Below are 17,494 nucleotides of genomic sequence, written 5' to 3' on the forward strand. Positions count from 1 at the left end.
GCAGTGAATACCAAAGTTCAGCACTGCATCTTGGCCAAGGCTGTCTATGTTTTTGCACACTTCAGTCCCTCACAGTGTAGGCAAGGGGGTCCTTTAGCGAGTTTTTTTTATCAGTCAGGGAGTGACTACCTCTAGTATGTTCTGTTCAGTTACATTCTAATACAGTTCCCATTTATTTGGTTTTTTTCCTTTGACTTTAAAGTTTGTAAAGCACCCACAGGGTTAGACACATGCACAAACAGATGTTTAGCAGCATAAACAGAATACTTTATGTCTGTTTCTGTTATGAGACTCTTCCTTGCTTGCTCTTGCCTCCCTTTCAGGATGTACTGAATTTAATGTAGCAATAAAAATTTGGAAATGAGCTCAATTTCCTATGCTAGCACACTTTGTGTATGTGGCGCAGAAGTTGAGAGTGTGTTTCTTATGGTGCCATAAAGACAAAAAGTTTCTGTTTGACATACATTTTTGTGAGTGTGTCTCATGAAGTGGGCTACAGATCATAAAAGCTTATGCCAAATAAAATATGCTAGTCTCTAAGGTGTCTTTCTAACATATTAATCTTTGTGCAAAACAATTGTATCATAAATAATGGTGTGTTTTTCTTTTCTTTTTTAAAAACCTAGCATGCTAACTGATGATTTTAGTTTTTCCTGTTTTGAAACATATCCTGTGCTCCTTGAGGTCTGGAGTCTGGAAGGTTGTGGATCTGTTCCCAAGACTTTTAATGAAATCTTGCAGGTGTGCCAGATATTTTTTGTCCTTGGCCCAGCTGCTGGAACTGATGGTTCCTCATGTGCTCCTCTTTCCTTGCCTTCCTTCCCTGTAACCCTACTTTGGCGCATGCTGAAATATATGAGATCCCACCTCTGCGAGTTAGATTATGTGCAGCTCCTTTCCATTTGGTCCAAAGACTGGAAGAAATGTCAGGCGGAATAAATGGCGAATGGATATAGTAAGCTGCATGCTTGCTAGCTTAAACAAACAATTGGAAATTTGCTTTATATTAAACGCCAGGGTCTTTTTGCATCTTGTTGCTTTCAGAGCATTCAGCAGGATTACACCTCATTACTCTCCTACTTGATTCAAGCATTTCCGAAACACCCAGAGTTTCAAGACTTGGTCCAGCTGACTGACTATCATGACCCAGAGATGGATTTTTTTGAAAATATGAAGCATATTCAGGTAAAAGGCAATGCTATTGATATTTTTGTTATCTGATGGTAGAAAAGTGATAATATTTACTGTATATCACTTATCTCTTCAAGTATTGCCATATTTTTAGGGATAAAACGTTAAAGATTCTTCATAGTAATGAGAATGGATGGATGTAGTTTGCTATTAATACCCTTTAAAATATAGCAATACGAGCTTACTGTTCAAAGTTGTCTTCTGAAGTCAACCACTCAAGATTTTAATTTGGCATTTAGCCTCTTCTACTGAAAACCTCAGTTTGAAGATGTTTCAGACTGAAACTGATACAGGTACCTTGTGGATTAAATTATCCTGAAGATGATTGAATAAGTGACATAAGAAGATTATCAGAAATTTTATTTATTTTAGCCTGTTAAGAGTTGGTAAAGCTTTTTCTTGCACATTATGGCACGCAAATGTTGTTGTTTAATCATTTAGTCGTGTCCGACTCTTTGTGACCCCATGGACCAGAGCACGCCAGGCCCTCCTATCTTCCGCTGCCTCCCGGAGTTTGGTCAGATTCATGTTCGATGACATTGTCCAACCATCTCATCCTCTGTCGTCCCCTTCTCCTCTTGCCCTCGTACTTTCCCAACATCAGGGTCTTTTCCAGGGATCAGGGTCTTTTCCCTTGCAAATGTTACAAGATGACAATTTAATATGGATGCTCACTTGGTGAAATTATTCTTTTTATCTTTTGTATCTTTCAGATCCACAGAAGGGCACGAGCATTGAAAAAACTGGCTAAACAACTTGTTGAAGGCAAAGTTTCATTGTCTTCCAGATCTCTTCAAAATTACATTATGCCTTATGCTACTACCACTATTTTTGGTGAGAGGATGCTTAAGGTGAGCCTTTAAAATATATGGGTTGGAAGCTACTTTCATTTAATTGTTCTTTGTGATACATTTTTCCACCAATGTGATTTTTTTTAAGGAAGAATCATTTGCCTTTTCATGAGTAGAGAAAACTTTGAAAATACAAGTTTACTTTAGATCTGATGTTACATTATAACCTTTGGATTTTTCCATACCATAGCTCTTATTTTTCCATTTATCCTTAAATACCTCTCCTACAAGAAAACCTTTCAGTGTGTTAGGCCTGGTAATAGTCAACATATTTCCTTCAGATCTTTTAGTTCATCCTTCCCCAACATGGCACTTTCTGGGTGTTTTTTTCATTGCAGCTCCCATCATTACATATACTGTTGACTTTGCCAGCAAGGGCTGTCGGAAGTTATATTCCAAAACACCTGGCAGGTGCCTGATTAAAGGAGTCTGCTTTAGCTTTAAAAGAGCTAACAACTCTTGTGAAAACTTTACTGAGCACTTAGTTCTTTGGAAAGTTCAGGGTTTACTTGGTTTTCATTCATTTGTGTATGTTCTGCTCTTCCTTTAGCAAAGCATATGTGATTATTCCCCTCCAGTTTTATCTTTACACCCTGAGGGTGAGAGGTAGGTTGGGCTGAGGAGTGGTTAGACCATATTCACTCTTGACTTTCATGGAATTCTCATCTAGTGCTAATTCTTACCCCACTCTGATTCTTGTAATGCATCAGGTAACTTCAGAATTGAACCAGATAAAATCTCATTGTTCAATAAAAACTAGATTCCTGAACATTGCAAAATACTTTGCTCAGTTGGGATATATGGAGTGTGAAACAGTGTTAGGCTTGGGTATGTTTTTAGAATTTCGAGTTCTGCAGATTTTGTAGCCGAAATTCTACTTTAGCTCTTTTTCACTGCAACTTCAGAGAGTTTCAGATGTTGGTGAAAACACCCTCTGTATTAATTTCAGTATGCTTTCTTACTTTAGGCAAGGTGTTTGCACTGCTTCATAACTTGAGGTTTCCTTTTTTTGTTCCCTTAGCATGAAAACATGGTGACTGCGTCAGTGGAGATGGTGGGAGCTGTTTGCAGACATCTTTCTTGGTCAGCCTACCTCTATCACTTGAAACATTTTATACATGTCTTGCAGACTGGACAGATCAATCAGAAGCTGGGTGTCAGGTACAGTAATTCATTATTTGAGCAGTTTCCAAAGAAGTGGCCATGTTGGCAAAAAGAAAGGAAAAGAAGGAAGGGGGAAGAAAAATATTATAGCAGTTTAAAGACTGAGAGATTTATTTCACGGTGAGCTTTCATGGATCCAAATTCATTTCTTCAGATACTTCTTAGGTTTACCTACTTGTCAGTTTAAAGAGTCTTTATTCTTGCTTGCTAGAATATTGGACAGGGGCTCAAGGAAACTGGTTTCAATTATTCATTCAGACATGAGTTTCACTGGGTGGTGGCAAGTGGTAAAACTACCCCTTAAATAAATCACATCCCTTGGAAACTCTGCTAGGCTTGCTATAAGTCAGAATCGATTGAGATTCAGCATTGTGCAGATAAGCTATTCTTCCTTCACAACTAGCAAGGGATAACTCAAGTTACCAAAATCTATTCCTGTCCTTTAATTCTAGAAATACAGGTGATAGACAGGAAGTGACACAGGAATAGCCCAAGGAAAATTGTGTTGTTGACAACAGAGAGGATGTAAAGAACTGCTTAAGTAGTTTTGCATACTGCCAGGCTAAAGAAGAAAAGGGATGAGTGTGGGGGGTCTAAATCCAGTTCTTCCCAATTAAAGTAGGCCCATTGAATCAATGGGAACATGGTAATTCAAACATTTATGCATATCCCTTTGACTCAGCACATTTCTCTAGTCAGGACTAGCAATCAGATTTAGCCCACAGAATCTGCTGGATCCCCAATGAGCCTTTTGGAAACAAACAAAGGGTTCTTAACCTTACCTTGAAACTTGTGGCATTTTCTTAAGCCTGGAACTTTTGCTGGGCCTTCTTGTTAACTTCCTGTTACTTCCAATGCATTTACTGTACTAGGACAATATATTGTCTTTTAAGAATGATGCATTATAGTTCACTAATATAACAGACTATTATTGGGTTTTATATACGATGGTGCCTCGCATTACAACATTAATTCGTTCCAGCGAAAGTGATGTAGAACGAAAACGTTGTAATGCGAAAATAAAAAGCCCATTGAAATGCATTGAAACCCCTTCAGTGCGTTCCAGTGGGCTGGAAACTCACAGTCCAGCGAAGATCCTCCATAGGGCGGCCATTTTCGGTGGCTGTTTTGCGAGGAATCCGTCCCAGAAAACAGCGGTGAGCCATTTTATTTACCCGGCGGCCATTTTGAAACAGCCGATCAGCTGTTGGAAATTTGTCGTTTTGCGAAGAATCAGTTCCTGAAGCAGGGAACCGATCATCGCAAAGCGAAAAAACCCCATTCAGACCATCGTTTTGCAATCAAAATTGCAATTGCAAAAAGATTGTCGTAATGCAGTTTTGTCGTAATGTGGGGCAGTCGTAAAGCAAGGCACCACTGTATATTCTTTCAAAATGTGTGTCTCTTATGTCTGAGGAAGTGGACTTGTCCATGAAAGCTCACATTAAAATAGAGCAGTTAGTCTTTAAGATGCCACAACATTTTTGTCTTTATTTATTTTTTGTTTTTGCCTGATATGGTAACATAGACTAACACTTCTTCTAATTCACAATAAGTGTGAGCTTGCAGACAACACCAGTTAGTTCTTCTCAAATGCATGAAGAGGCTCTCTGTTTCTTTCAGACCTGCTTTGCAATCTATTTCAAAAGTTGTGATTTCTTGAATTTAAGCAGCTTATATTTTCCTTCCTTCCTTCTTTCCCCCACAGTGTGCTGGTTACTGTGCTAGAGGCTTTTCATTTTGATCACGACACTCTTGACAAGCAGCTTGAAGTGATTCAAAAGGAAGGTAAATTGATAGTTCCTGCATCTGGTAAAATAGGCTTCAGTTTTTATTACTATGGTGGAGCAATTTATTCTGGCCTTAATAAATTTTCCTTGCTTTTAAGATATTACAAGAATCCTTTTTGTACAATAGCTTGACATGGGTACCTCTGTGGGTTTTGCAGTAAAAGCAGGAGTTTGTATGATAGTTACTGTTTATATTGGGGTGGCCAGCTTCTGTTACTGCAACATGGGCTGCAAGGCAGAGGCCAAGTCAAGGGTGGCCACTTGTGACCTTTCAAATCCTGCAGGGCTGTGGCTCCCATCCTCCTTAGCCATTGTGGATGTTTGCTAGGCCTTAGGATGGGAGTTGACCAACCCTGCTTTAATTTTTGGTAGATGGAACTGGGTGGTCGGGGTTTTTTATGTTCTTCTATCTGGGATATTTTTCTCATCTAAATTAATTAACAGATTGCTATTTAATGCCACAGTTCTAAATCTCTGTGAGATTGTAGATAAAATATTTGTTTTCCCACTGCAAGGGGATTCTGTTGCACCATCGGAGCATGGGCCCCTTTGCAGTGTTCTGTAATTTATTTCAGCTGAACTGTTGAATGGCGGTCAGCTTCATGTGATCTTCAGAGTTGCCCTGAGCTCATTTTCAAGATCCACTGCCTAGGATCTTGGCTAGTGTCTTTTGGACCCTAGTGGCCCTTTGTTAGGGCTCCTCCTCAAAATAAGGCTACACCAAATAAGGGCCTGGATTGCTTTTGTAGTGTATTTCACACATCATGTTTAGGTTCAGTGAAATTATTATATTTAACAACAATAATCTCAGAACTGCAGAGCTGTAAGGAACCCTATTGATCATCGAGCCAAGCCCCTGTCTGGGCAGTCAAACTCCCAACCTCTGGCATCATGGCCAGATAACTAAACCACTCTGTTAGCCAGCGTTTCTGTGTATCATTGATCTTGCGGTCCTAGTGCTGCTCCATTAGAAGAAGAACATAGAGCTCTGACTTGCATGAATTTGAATAGATACAGTAGTGCCTCGCTTAGCGACGTTAATCTGTGCAACAAAAATCGCTGTTAAGCGATTTCGTCGCTAAGTGATTTTAAAAAGCCCATAGAAACACATTGAAACCCCTTCAATGCATTCCTATGGGCTCCAAAACTCACCTTAAGTGAAAATCCTCCATTGCGGCGGCCATTTTCAGTGGCTCTAAAGCGAGGCAAAACAGCGGGCGGCCATTTTGGAACCCCTGATCAGCTGTGCGAAAATGGGGGCTTTGCGATGATCGCTTCCCCACAATCATTGCAAAAAGAATTTTCCCCATAGGGGCCATCGCAAAGCGATCACTTTTGCGATCGCAAAAACAGTGTTGCAAAGCAATTTCTTCGCGGAGCGATCACTAGATCGCTATGCAAGGCACCACTGTATTGGGGAATTGTTACTTTAAAAATTCCCTTGATGGAAGAATACCTGTTACTCTCCCATCCGAAGAATTTCAGGATCTTTCAAAAGAACACAAGAAAGACCACTGGTCATACGTATCTGATCTTGTACAACAGGGATGGGCGTAGTGCAGACCTGCAGATGTTGCTGGTCTGCCGCTCCCAGTGCCCTTCAATGCAGGTTATGTTGATGGGAGGTGCAGTTGAACAACATCTGGAGAGCCAGACTTTCTCCAGTCTCTTCTATAATACTGATTTGATTTAGTGACGATTGCAGAGAATAGGTTTCTGTTGCTGTTTCAAGTAGACTCCAGTTTTGTAACCCAGTTTTTGGCTTGTGTATTTCTTTCACTAATAAATACTAATAGTCTGAATGAGGATTATAAAAAAGAGACCATTTCATTGAAAGCCCATTACTCTTCCGCTGAGTTTTTGGCGTCAAGGGTATTGGCCACAAAGCTTGACCATATGACCTAATTCTTTGAATATGGGTCTTTAGAGTTGCAAAATGCTACCATCCACCCACAAGAGGGAGATATTGACAGGCTTGGGGAGGAATTCACTGTTTGTAAAAGTACCAAAGATAACCATGCTGAGTGGTCTCAGAGTGCTGACTGGCTGTGGAGGGAACACATAGAACAGAATATTGTAAAAGAAGGCATGGCTGGTTAGAAGTCTAAAAAGGAGCACTTCACATCATAGGATTTTATAGCATGTCTCACTTGCTCAGTCTTATTCCGAAAAAGCTCTGTACTGGCAAACAGTGGGAGTGATTGACATATATTAGGAGTGGGTAACTGCAGGCCTCCAGATGTTGCTAGAACTGCAACACCCAGCAGCTCTAACTAGCATACATCACTGCCGAGGGAATCGTGACTGTTGCAGTCCATCAGCCTCTTGTGAATCACAGTTCCCCACCCTTGGTGCCTTTTCTTCCCATTTTGTGTAGGTGATGGAGAAGTGATGGATGTTGAGCCTACAGTGGAGAATCCTGAGATGGAAATGGAACTTGGTGATGGAGAAGAAGGCCAAGAGGGCAGCAGAGCCCTCTTGGAGGATGCAAATGAACAGAAAGAGCCAGTGGTGTCTTTGCCTGATCAGCCTGATCATGAAGGAGCTGAAGATTCTCCAAAAGCTACAAAAGCAATTTCCTTCCTGCCCAGGAATAAGGAAGAGTTGGAAAGTCTGATCAAACATATTCAAGAAACAGTAACTGGCAACATCTTGCCAAAATTGCACAGATGTCTCATCGCAAAGGTGCTTTCTTATGCTTCAGAGTCTTTTTTTTTTAAACAAAAGTTTGAGTATATATTTGAGGTCCAAGCTTCAGGAGATGTCATTTAGATCACTTAGATGTTGTGTTTGCAATTTAGACATTATATAGAAGCTTTTAAAATATAAATGATGTTGCAGGGGATAGTCTCTGTGTGGACACAGGTGTGCAGACAAGCAAGTTTAGCACCAGAGAAAAAGCAGCATGTTGCATTTTTTGATATCACATAAGTACCTTTTGTTTTCTTATTTAGAAGGACTTCATATTAACCTCTCTAGCATAATACACACACATGCACGCATGGACATGTGCATATGCAGGGTGGTAGGTTCTGTTTGCGCTTCATTGCACGAATTTCTCTTCAAACTCTTCCCCTTCATATACTCCTGCAGGAATTCCAAGCACATGTTAATAGCCTACTGATTAATCAGAGCCCATGCCTTGGCTCAAACATTCCAGAAGTTCTTTTTGGATTTTTTAAATCTGTTACATTATTATCCTTCCCTTCCTCCAGGGAAGTGTGGAGCACTCTTGCCCTCATTTTATGCTTGTAACCACCTTATGCTATATGAAAGGTTAAGATTATGAATCACCCTAAGTTACCCAGAGGTTTTCATGGCTCAGTGGTTCTTAACCTTTGTTACTCAGATGCTTTTGAACTGTAACTCCCAGAAACCCCAGTCAGCACAGCTAGTGGTGAAGGCTTCTCGGAGTTGCAGTCCAAAACTCCTGAGTAACCCAAGGTTAAGAACCAGTGTCATGGCTGACCAAGGGGCAGGGTTGTATTTAGGTCCTCCTGGTCCACTCTGGCATGTTAGGCTATGTGCAGAAATTTTATCTGGGCAGAAATATCAAGAGTAATACCTCACAATTGCTTGTAGACAGAATAATTGCTGAGAAATGTTGATGATTTGTCTCCTTATGATCCAGGTCAAAAGAGATGAAGAACACAAGCTTGTAAAATCCAAGGTTGTGAATGAAGACGAGGTAGTTCGGGTACCTCTTGCTTTTGCAATGGTCAAGCTGATGCAGTCTCTTCCACTAGATGTCATGGAGGAGAATTTACCAAGGTAACACCTTCACGAGTGACCGTTCCCTCTGCGGAACATAAATAATTGAAATATAGCATAAACCTGCTGCTGAAATGGTCTTAGAAGGGCAACTCTTGTCATTTAAGCCCATGTTTACTACTTCTCCATTTTATTTCTGTTGGTGATGTTTGTCTCTCTGTTTGTAGCATCTTCCTGAAAGTCTGCTCTCTTCTGAGGAATAGAGCTCAAGAAATCCGGGACATTGCCCGTAATACCCTCATGAAAATAATGGAGACTCTGGGCCCTCACTACCTGCAGTATGTCTTAAAAGAGATGCAGTCAATTCTTGTTCATGGTTATCAGGTGAGATCCAAGGGTTCTTCCCTCTTCTGACTTGTTTTTAAGCAAGAAGAAGAGGAGTTTGAGCTGAGTGACCTTCTTGGTTGCTTGGTGCATTCCTTTTCCTCCAAGTCCACATAATAGGCAGTCGTCGAAGAGTGACACCGAGGAAGGACAAGAATAGGAAATGTTTCTTCAACAATCCTGGCAGGGTATGGAAACTCTGTTCCTGGAAATTTCTCTTCCTGCTATTACAGGCAGGAAGCTGCCTTACATTAAGTGAGACGATTGGTCCATCACTCAGTATTGTCAACTCTGATTGGTCATGGCTCTGCAGGATTTTAAGATAGGTGTTACCTGGGTAGCAATCCTGAGGCAGATGGCATGTTTGTGCCCTCTCTTGTCAAAGAAATAGACAGCTTGAATGCTACATCCCTGACTGATTTAAGCTATTCACTTGAATCTTTATCTCAGTCCAGTCCACCTTTTTCTGATGGTGTTTTCTGGTGTGTTCAGTGGATGAAAAGTTCCTTGTTCACCCAGCTACATGTACAGCTCTTTGTGCTCTGCAGCACTTGGATTTGTGATAGGTTGCTGAGTTGGACAGCCCGAAGGCCCAAAAATTAGTTGCACTCCAGCTTAGAAATACTGAAAAGTGCTAGGTTAATGTAGATTCTATATTGACAAGGATGGATTTAATTATTAGTCCCAGAGAGAGTAGACTCACTGAATCAATGGGAACTTGGTAAGTCAACATGTCTATAATAGTGACAAACAACTAAATTTAAGCCAGTGTAGCTAGATTTTCTATTCCATATTTGCTAGCATATTTGTGGCATCCTTTCAGTCTGAAATGACCTTGATCTCCTTTTTTGCTCATCTAGGTCCATGTCCTCACTTTCACTGTCCACCTCTTGCTGAAGAGCCTTGCCAGCAATCACCTGAAGGCTGGTGATTTGGATCCTTGTGTAGGGTTGATGACCGAAGTAAGTACTTCCTGCCAAAATGGCACTGCATGACCTTGTTTATAAGATACACAAGGAAATATGTTTTGCTTTGTCAAGCAATCCTTTTCTTGACCACTTAGCAAATTTATAGGATTTCTTGTTTCTTCAGGGGGAAGATGGTCAGATTCAAATAATAGACTGCAGGGCATAATGTTAAAAATGACAGGATCTAGTTCACAACAAGCATGACTGCATGCTTTCCCTTTCTCTTTTCCCTTTCACAATTGACAATCATCAAAGAAAATAAAATTAATTTCTTTGTGCCCCTCTAGTGCTATTTTCCAGCTCTCAAACCTCCAGATCTGTTCAGGACTAAGGGACCCAAAACAACTTAGCAGGGCTTGGTTAACATGCCCCCATGTCCCTGTTGGGCAATAAAATTGGGGAGGTAGCATATTATGGGGCATGAGGTTGTGCAGGCGTGCATGGCCAGGCACGTGGAGCTCTCCAACCATGTGGTAGATGTGAAGTTGTGACACTTATTCTGCTGTTGTTAATTCTCCTGTTTGTTTCTTCTAAGATTTTCAACCATGAGCTCTTTGGAGAGGTCGCTGAGGAGAAGGAAGTAAAAGGCATAATATCTAAAGTCATGGAAGCTCGCAGAAGCAAGAGTTATGATTCCTATGAAATCCTTGCCACTTATGTGGGAAAAGACCAAGTGACTAAGCTTATTCTTCCACTAAAAGAGGTAAGAAAGTAGACAATTTTCAGTGGCCCCAGAGAGTATAATTGTGTAAAGGAGGCTCTTACTCTCCTGATGAGTATACGTGCAAGCTTCACAATTTCCTTAGACGTTTACCTCAGCAGCACAGGAGCCACTCCTTAACATACTGAATACAGTAGTGCCTTGCTTAACAAGCGCACCATTTAATGATGAATCCGCATAGCGATGCTTTTTTGTGATCGCTAATGCGATCGCATTGCGATGATTCCAATGGGCGAAAATCGCATTGCGATGATCGGTAAACGTTTCGCATTGCAATGTTCTAAAAACAGCTGATCGGCGGTTCCAAAATGGCCGCTGGAAGAATAAAATGGCTGCCCGCTCCGTTTTCGCGCCCTGCCCTCGCTTACCGGGCAGCAAAAATGGCGGCCGGATGGGGGAAATCTTCGCTTACTGGTGAGTTTTTCCCAATAGGAATGCCTTAAACGGAGTTTAATGCGTTCCTATGGGTCCCCCCCCTCGCATAGCGACGAATCCGGATAGCGACGTTAATCCTGGAACGGATTAACGTCGCTATGTGGGGCACCACTGTATTTCGGATCTCTGTAGCAGTGTGGAACTCCCAGTGATACTGCTCTTTTTTGTGGCAGCATTTCACCAATTTCCAAAAATATCCAAATGCTCAGGTGGAGATGCCTGTCACAGCACACGAGGTACTGCCATCTTCTCTCAAGTGCTCTTAAAAATCTGAGTGTACCGATTATATACCAGCCCATAGCACTTAAAGCTTCTGTGAGCTACACATTGCCTCCTCCCCTGCAATCTGGGTCCTCGGTTTACTGACCTTGGAAGGATGGAGAGTTGAGTGAGCCTCAGCTGGCTACTGAACTCAGGCCATGAGCAGAGTTTTGCTGTACTACTGCAGTTTAACTATTGTGCCCCAAGGCTCCATGAGGTTTCTTTAGCCATTTGTAGGAACCTCTTAGTAAACTGTAGAAGATGTGGTGCTTGAACATAGCACAAGGGGAAGGAAAATAATGTGTCCTCTCAGGACATACCACAGCAGCCAGGAAAGGATAGGGAGAGTGTAAAGTTTCTAATAAGAATAAATAAAGAAATGCATACCAGGATCTCAGTCTGAATGTGACTTTTGTGATGTAGATTTTAGAGACTACTACAAGCTTGAAGATAGCGCGGAAGGTACATGAAACTTTACGCCGCATTGTGTCTGGATTGATTATGAACACAGCAATGACTGCAGAATCCATTCTTTTGCTCAGCCATGGCTTGATTAGTGAAAATCTCCCCCTTTTAACAGAAAAAGCAAGGTATGGTTGTAGAAAGTAAAACTACTGTTAAAGCCAGCTTCCTTTGCTTTTTTTTTTTCTTAAATACAAATAAGATGCAACTTACAGGTCTTTCCATTCTGCATATTCCCCACTTTTTATTTTTACTTTTGTTGTATGCAGTGAAAAAGCATTAGAAGCATGGTAAGTATTTGAATTTTAGTTTTTCTGGAATAGTGCAGTATCTGAGTTGGAATCATTTGTTTCAAACCTCATAGCAGATTCCATCATAAAGGCACTCATTTGTTGAACTATGAATCCAGAGGAGTTTCATTAAAGTCACTGAGATTATTTGAGAATAAGCAGCTTGACTTCAAAATACAAAATGTTGTGCCACCTGAAGCATATAGAGGCCGTCTTGCTTTCCATACCTATTTTGTTTAATTGGCAGTATGGGCAATATTTATCCAGACCTCACTCTGAGGGGTCTCAGAATAAGGCAGTGCAGATGAGTTGCCGGCTGGGTGCCATGTGGACTCCTCTTGCCCTCAGAGCCTTACTCTGAGGAAGCAGCCCTCAGAATATGAGGCATCAGGCCTGCTGGCTACCTCCCTCAGAAGACCCAGCAGCGAGACCATCCACTTTCCCGGTATAATTGATGAGCAGGAAAGTGTCTGGCAGGGAGTCTTCAAAATGGCTACCCAGTGATTTGGTCTGAAGAATGATTGTCAAGCAAAGTGCTTTTCTGAGCAACCATCTGGTGTCTTTCTCTGAAGACACCTCCTTGCAATAAGCAAGCGATGCCGACATCTATAGGCACTCAGAAAAATGAGGCTGGCCTTAGGATGAGGCAGGTGATGCTTTCTCAGTTCATTGCCTTAGGTGAGAGTTTCACTGTGCCTCATGGGGTGGCAGAGGGGCAGTTTTGCTCAGTGTAGTGCCTGTACTTGGCTCCAAAGGATAGGTTGCAAAGGATCTTTTTTTTTTCCTATCTCATCCCTCATTAACTCTTTCAGAAGTAAAGCTCCAGCTCCTCCAGATCCTCGTTTGCAGCCAGAAAGCTGCCTCTTACTTCCACCAACCCCAGTCCGAGGAGGGCAAAAAGCTCCTGTGAGCAGCAAAACTAACATGCACATCTTGGTTGAGTCAGGGCTACGGGTAAGAAACACTCCACACATTAAATAACACATGGGTGTGGGCGGGTGGGTGGGTGTTAATCCTAAACTAACTTCTGTCTCCGTATGCTTTGATACATAAATACTGATATGGTATAACTGCACTGTGTAGTTCATTTCATGAATCTTGTTTTTCTCTTATCTAATTGGGGAGGCAGTGGACAGGAATGCACATCCTGTGACAGTGAGTCAGCTCAGGCATAGTCACCCTGTATCTCCAAACAGCAGTGGTGGGAAGTAGAAGCATTGTGCCTACATGTAATGACTTCTACTTGTGTTTTGATTCCCTTCATTCTGGATTATCTGAAATGGGAAAAACATGACATGCTCTGTTCAGATCTTTTCTGTTAACACAGAAGCGAAGAAACCAGAGTTTGCAGTGGGAATGGGTGAGGTGTAAGGAGTGTGTTAGTTCATGTAGCACTGCAGCCTATTTTGGTGTTGTGTCTCAGCTAAGCTAGTTTGTGGAAATACACTGCTTTATGGCTCATCAGTGCCACTGAAACTGTAGAATATTCCTTCTAGGTAAATTGAGAAAAATAGGTTAATAGCGTAGGGTTGAGGTTATGCAGGGGACAATTTTGGTTACACCTGTTCATCTCATACCAAATTTTAGAAGAATATGACACCTTTGTCAGACTGTGAAGGTTCTGTATTCATCCCTCCCCTATGGTCAAATAAAACAGAAGTCCTTTTCAAACCAAAATCCAAACTGATATTTATTTCTTAGGGTAAGGGTAAAATTTGTTCTGTAACTTCTCTTGTGAGGCCAACGGGGTTCACAAGGGCAACCCAAGTTCTGAATCAAAAGGGTTCATTGATTTAATGTCCCAGGGTCCAGCAACAAAAGGGTCATAGCCAGGAGCATCCTCTTCTGCTCCTTCATCCCTCAATAATGGTGAGGTTTCATCATCCTCGTCTCCTCTCCATACCGGGTCTCGGGTTGTCCCCACGGTCCTGGAGGTACATCATCCTCTGCACCTCCTTGGCTCGCCATGCCCGACGTTCCTCAGCTTCCCGAGCCATGGCTTCTTTCTCCTCCCTCAGTTGTCTCCTCCGCTCTCTCGCCTCGGACTCACCCCAGTAAGATGGACGTTGGGGAAGTCCCTTTCTTCAGCAATAGCCTGCCTCCTCTCTGGGTACCGTCACCCTTTCCCATTTCCCAGTCCATGGGTCTTCTACCCAGATGAGTTCCCAGCCCCCTGGGATGTTGTTGTGCTCCCTCTTTATAGTCCCCATTCCTGCCTCTGCCATGGACCTCCCCTTTTCCTCCCTTCCCGCCAATTCTCCCTCCATTTGGGTTGCTGCTGTCAGACTCCATAGATTTGTTTCCAGCTCCCAGGTGTCTATCTCCTGGTGTACTTTCCTGGGAGGTGTTGGTGGCGGAGTGGCCTGTACCTCTCTGGAGGTCTTACTTGTGGACAGCACTCTGATGAGAGCTTCTGTGCTCTCGTCCTGCTTATCACACAGACCCCTAAAAATCAAACAATTAATGCAGAATTGTTTTTTAAAGGCATACCCCAATTACCTTGTGAGTAGTGTACTGTAAAAATTCTAAATGTCCCAAAAATAGATGGCAAAGTTGGTCAGGCAAAATCTCTTAAGGTGTGTTTAAAGCTGGTTGCAGGCAGGATGTGGGGGTGTAATGTAATGTTTCACCCCATGCCATGTCTTTGGAAGTTTCCACAGTATTCAAGAGGTAGCCCATCACTCTGCATAAGCCTCCCACTCCCCACTTTGTCTGCTTTGGAAACCTAGTTTCCTTAATTGCTTGTTGAGGGGGGGTGCATTCTGCTTATATACTACCCCATAGCACTTAAAATACTCTCTGGGCAGTTTACAGTTTAATTATGCAGGCTACGCATTTCCCTTCCCACCAACCCCCACCCCCAAGCAAGTTGGGTACTCAGTTTACAGACTTCAGAAAGATGGAAGGCTGAGTCAACCTGGAACTGGCTACCTGGCAATGAACCCCAGTCATGAGCAGTTTGGACTGCCATGCTGCAGTTTAACCATTATGCCACGAGGCTCTTTCCATGAAGAAAGGCCATACATGGACATAGCATTCTCCATCAGAACATTGGAAAAAATCCTGGTTTGCTCACGAGGTGGAAACCAGTTGAAGTCCAATTATCCCCAGGTAAATTGTATATTACCTGGTGAGTAGATGATGTTCTAAGTCCTTCTCCTACTTGGTTGATGAAAGAGTTCATCCCATACTGTACTCCTGATCTTTCTCTTGGTAGTCCACTTATGTTTTAAAATCAGTGGTGCATTTCAAATATGTCTCTGAAATTGGTTATGATATTAAATAATCTCTGTGATCTTTGTTTTGTTACAATATGAGACTGCCCTTGTTTTCTGAAGTGGTCTGGTTTTGTAGCTTTTGTTGGGAAGATGATTCTTTTTCCTGTGTAATAAATGCTTACTACTACTTTACTGTATATAGCTCCTGCACATGAGCCTGAAAAGATCCAAAATAAATTCTTCAGAGGAGCACACTTTGGAAATGTTGGATCCATTTGTACAGCTCCTTATCAACTGCCTCCAGTCCACAGATATCAAGGTAGGACTCTTAAATGATGTGAAACAGTTCTTCCTCGGGTGCAGACAGCCTGCCAAACTGAGGCTACTGTTAAGAAAGGAACTGAGCAAATATGGGCTTTTCCAATGCAAATTGCTCGGGTTCCAGGATAAGAAATGACAGGGCCTGCGTTTATGGTGTATTTGTGTTCCAGTCTAAGGATCTGTCCCTTGTGGTCACAAATAAGAAGTTCTGTGCACGTAGCTCATCATTGGGCAACCGCAGTCATGCTCTGGGATGAATAATGTATCCTAAAACTTTGACTGTGGCAGTGGAACATAAGTTCTGGCAGTTTCTGCCAGCCTGAGAAGGCTTCAGGTACAGCCCTAGCATGAGACTGCATGTGTGTTATTTGAGGACCAGGCTAGATGAGGACCGAAAATGGCATTGCCAAAAAGATGGCCACATATTGGTTGTAGCAACTACAAATACATCAATTGTGGATAGTAGTTGTGACCTACACCAGTAGAATGACAAGAGAAATCATGGGCCGCAGAAATGGTGACAGGGAAAGAGCCCACCTTTGTGTATAATTAGGAGAAATTCAGCCACTTAAATATACAGATACTGTTCACAACTGATACACCACCTGGATGGTTTGAACTTTAATGATTCAGCCTGAGACAGCTTGTGACTACAAGGCAGATGTGACCTTGTGTACCTCTGGTTTTAGAAGCTGAACTCCACATTCCTCTGTGGCCCACATGTATTTTGCTTTGAGCATTAAAATGATGGCATGAAACATCAGAATTTCAGAGTTGAAGGTCATATTTGGGAATTCCATCTTAAGTTAGGAGAAGGCGTATTTGGGAGCTATCAAACACCCCCATGTTCAAGCACAGGTTGTTGTTATGTCTTTCCCAGGTGATCACCGGTGCTCTTCAGTCCCTTCTCTGGGTTTTGAAGTTCCCACTGCCTGCAGTGGATAAGAATATAGAACCGCTAACCAAGCAGCTTTTCGTTCTGCTGAAAGATTTTGCCAAGCCAGGAGCAGCTAAAGGCCAGAACTTCCACTTGGTTGTAAATTGTTTCAAAGTGAGTCTTAACGAAAAGAACTGCTCAGTATTGATTTACTCTGTTTGTGTGTGAGCAAGAAGGGGAGGGGGAGGGTCTGTCCAGACCCAGATAGCTATGTATGGTCAGTCTGGTAGAGGAGGCACCCCTTTCTTCTGTTTTGAATATGTTTGAATGTGTTTAGAATTGCAAAACTACTTGGCATAAAGAAAACCAACCCTTCCAACCACATTGAGAATTCTGAGTCTTGTAGACTCTTCTGAGTTTTCATGTTTATAATTCAGTCTTTTAATTTTCAGTGTGTAACTCTGCTTGTGAGGAATGCCAAGAGCCGTATAACAGATAAACAATTGCAAGTGTTGCTGGGATATGCTGAAGAAGATATCTATGACTCATTAAGACAAGCCACTGCCTTTGGCCTCTTAAAGGTACAGCTCCTTCCTAAACTGCTGTTTAAGATTATTTCTTAAAACCGAAATGAAGCTTCCCATTTTTCATGTGTAAGACTGAAGTGTGTAGAAAGGAGATCATTTTGCATACTGCGATTTTCTCTTGTTTTAAAGGCTATTTTATCCAGAAAACTGATAGTTCCAGAAATGGATGGTGTAATGCAGAAGGTTGCAAACTTTGCCATTACAGGCCAAAGTGAACAAGTTCGAATCCAGTGCAGACAGGTTTGTAGAAATGAGATGGTTGC

At 42.0% G+C, this 17,494-nt stretch overlaps 1 protein-coding gene across 2 annotated transcripts in view; it reads left to right on the forward strand.

Moving 5' to 3' along the window:
* Positions 1–17,494, forward strand: part of UTP20 (UTP20 small subunit processome component) — a 75,165-nt gene that overhangs the window by 47,702 nt on the left and 9,969 nt on the right. For both annotated transcript variants that reach the window (XM_073000218.2, XM_073000219.2), the window contains exons 37-51: positions 1,045–1,185; positions 1,905–2,042; positions 3,064–3,203; positions 4,915–4,994; positions 7,374–7,681; positions 8,628–8,767; positions 8,935–9,091; positions 9,952–10,053; positions 10,595–10,762; positions 11,900–12,066; positions 13,041–13,182; positions 15,649–15,765; positions 16,648–16,818; positions 17,097–17,225; positions 17,361–17,471. In XM_073000218.2, the coding sequence (XP_072856319.2) occupies positions 1,045–1,185; positions 1,905–2,042; positions 3,064–3,203; positions 4,915–4,994; positions 7,374–7,681; positions 8,628–8,767; positions 8,935–9,091; positions 9,952–10,053; positions 10,595–10,762; positions 11,900–12,066; positions 13,041–13,182; positions 15,649–15,765; positions 16,648–16,818; positions 17,097–17,225; positions 17,361–17,471 (2,211 nt within the window). The remainder of the gene's footprint in view (positions 1–1,044; positions 1,186–1,904; positions 2,043–3,063; positions 3,204–4,914; positions 4,995–7,373; positions 7,682–8,627; positions 8,768–8,934; positions 9,092–9,951; positions 10,054–10,594; positions 10,763–11,899; positions 12,067–13,040; positions 13,183–15,648; positions 15,766–16,647; positions 16,819–17,096; positions 17,226–17,360; positions 17,472–17,494) is intronic.

The sequence above is a fragment of the Pogona vitticeps genome, chromosome 5, assembly GCF_051106095.1.
Source record: "Pogona vitticeps strain Pit_001003342236 chromosome 5, PviZW2.1, whole genome shotgun sequence".
Taxonomy (NCBI): Eukaryota; Metazoa; Chordata; class Lepidosauria; order Squamata; family Agamidae; genus Pogona; species Pogona vitticeps.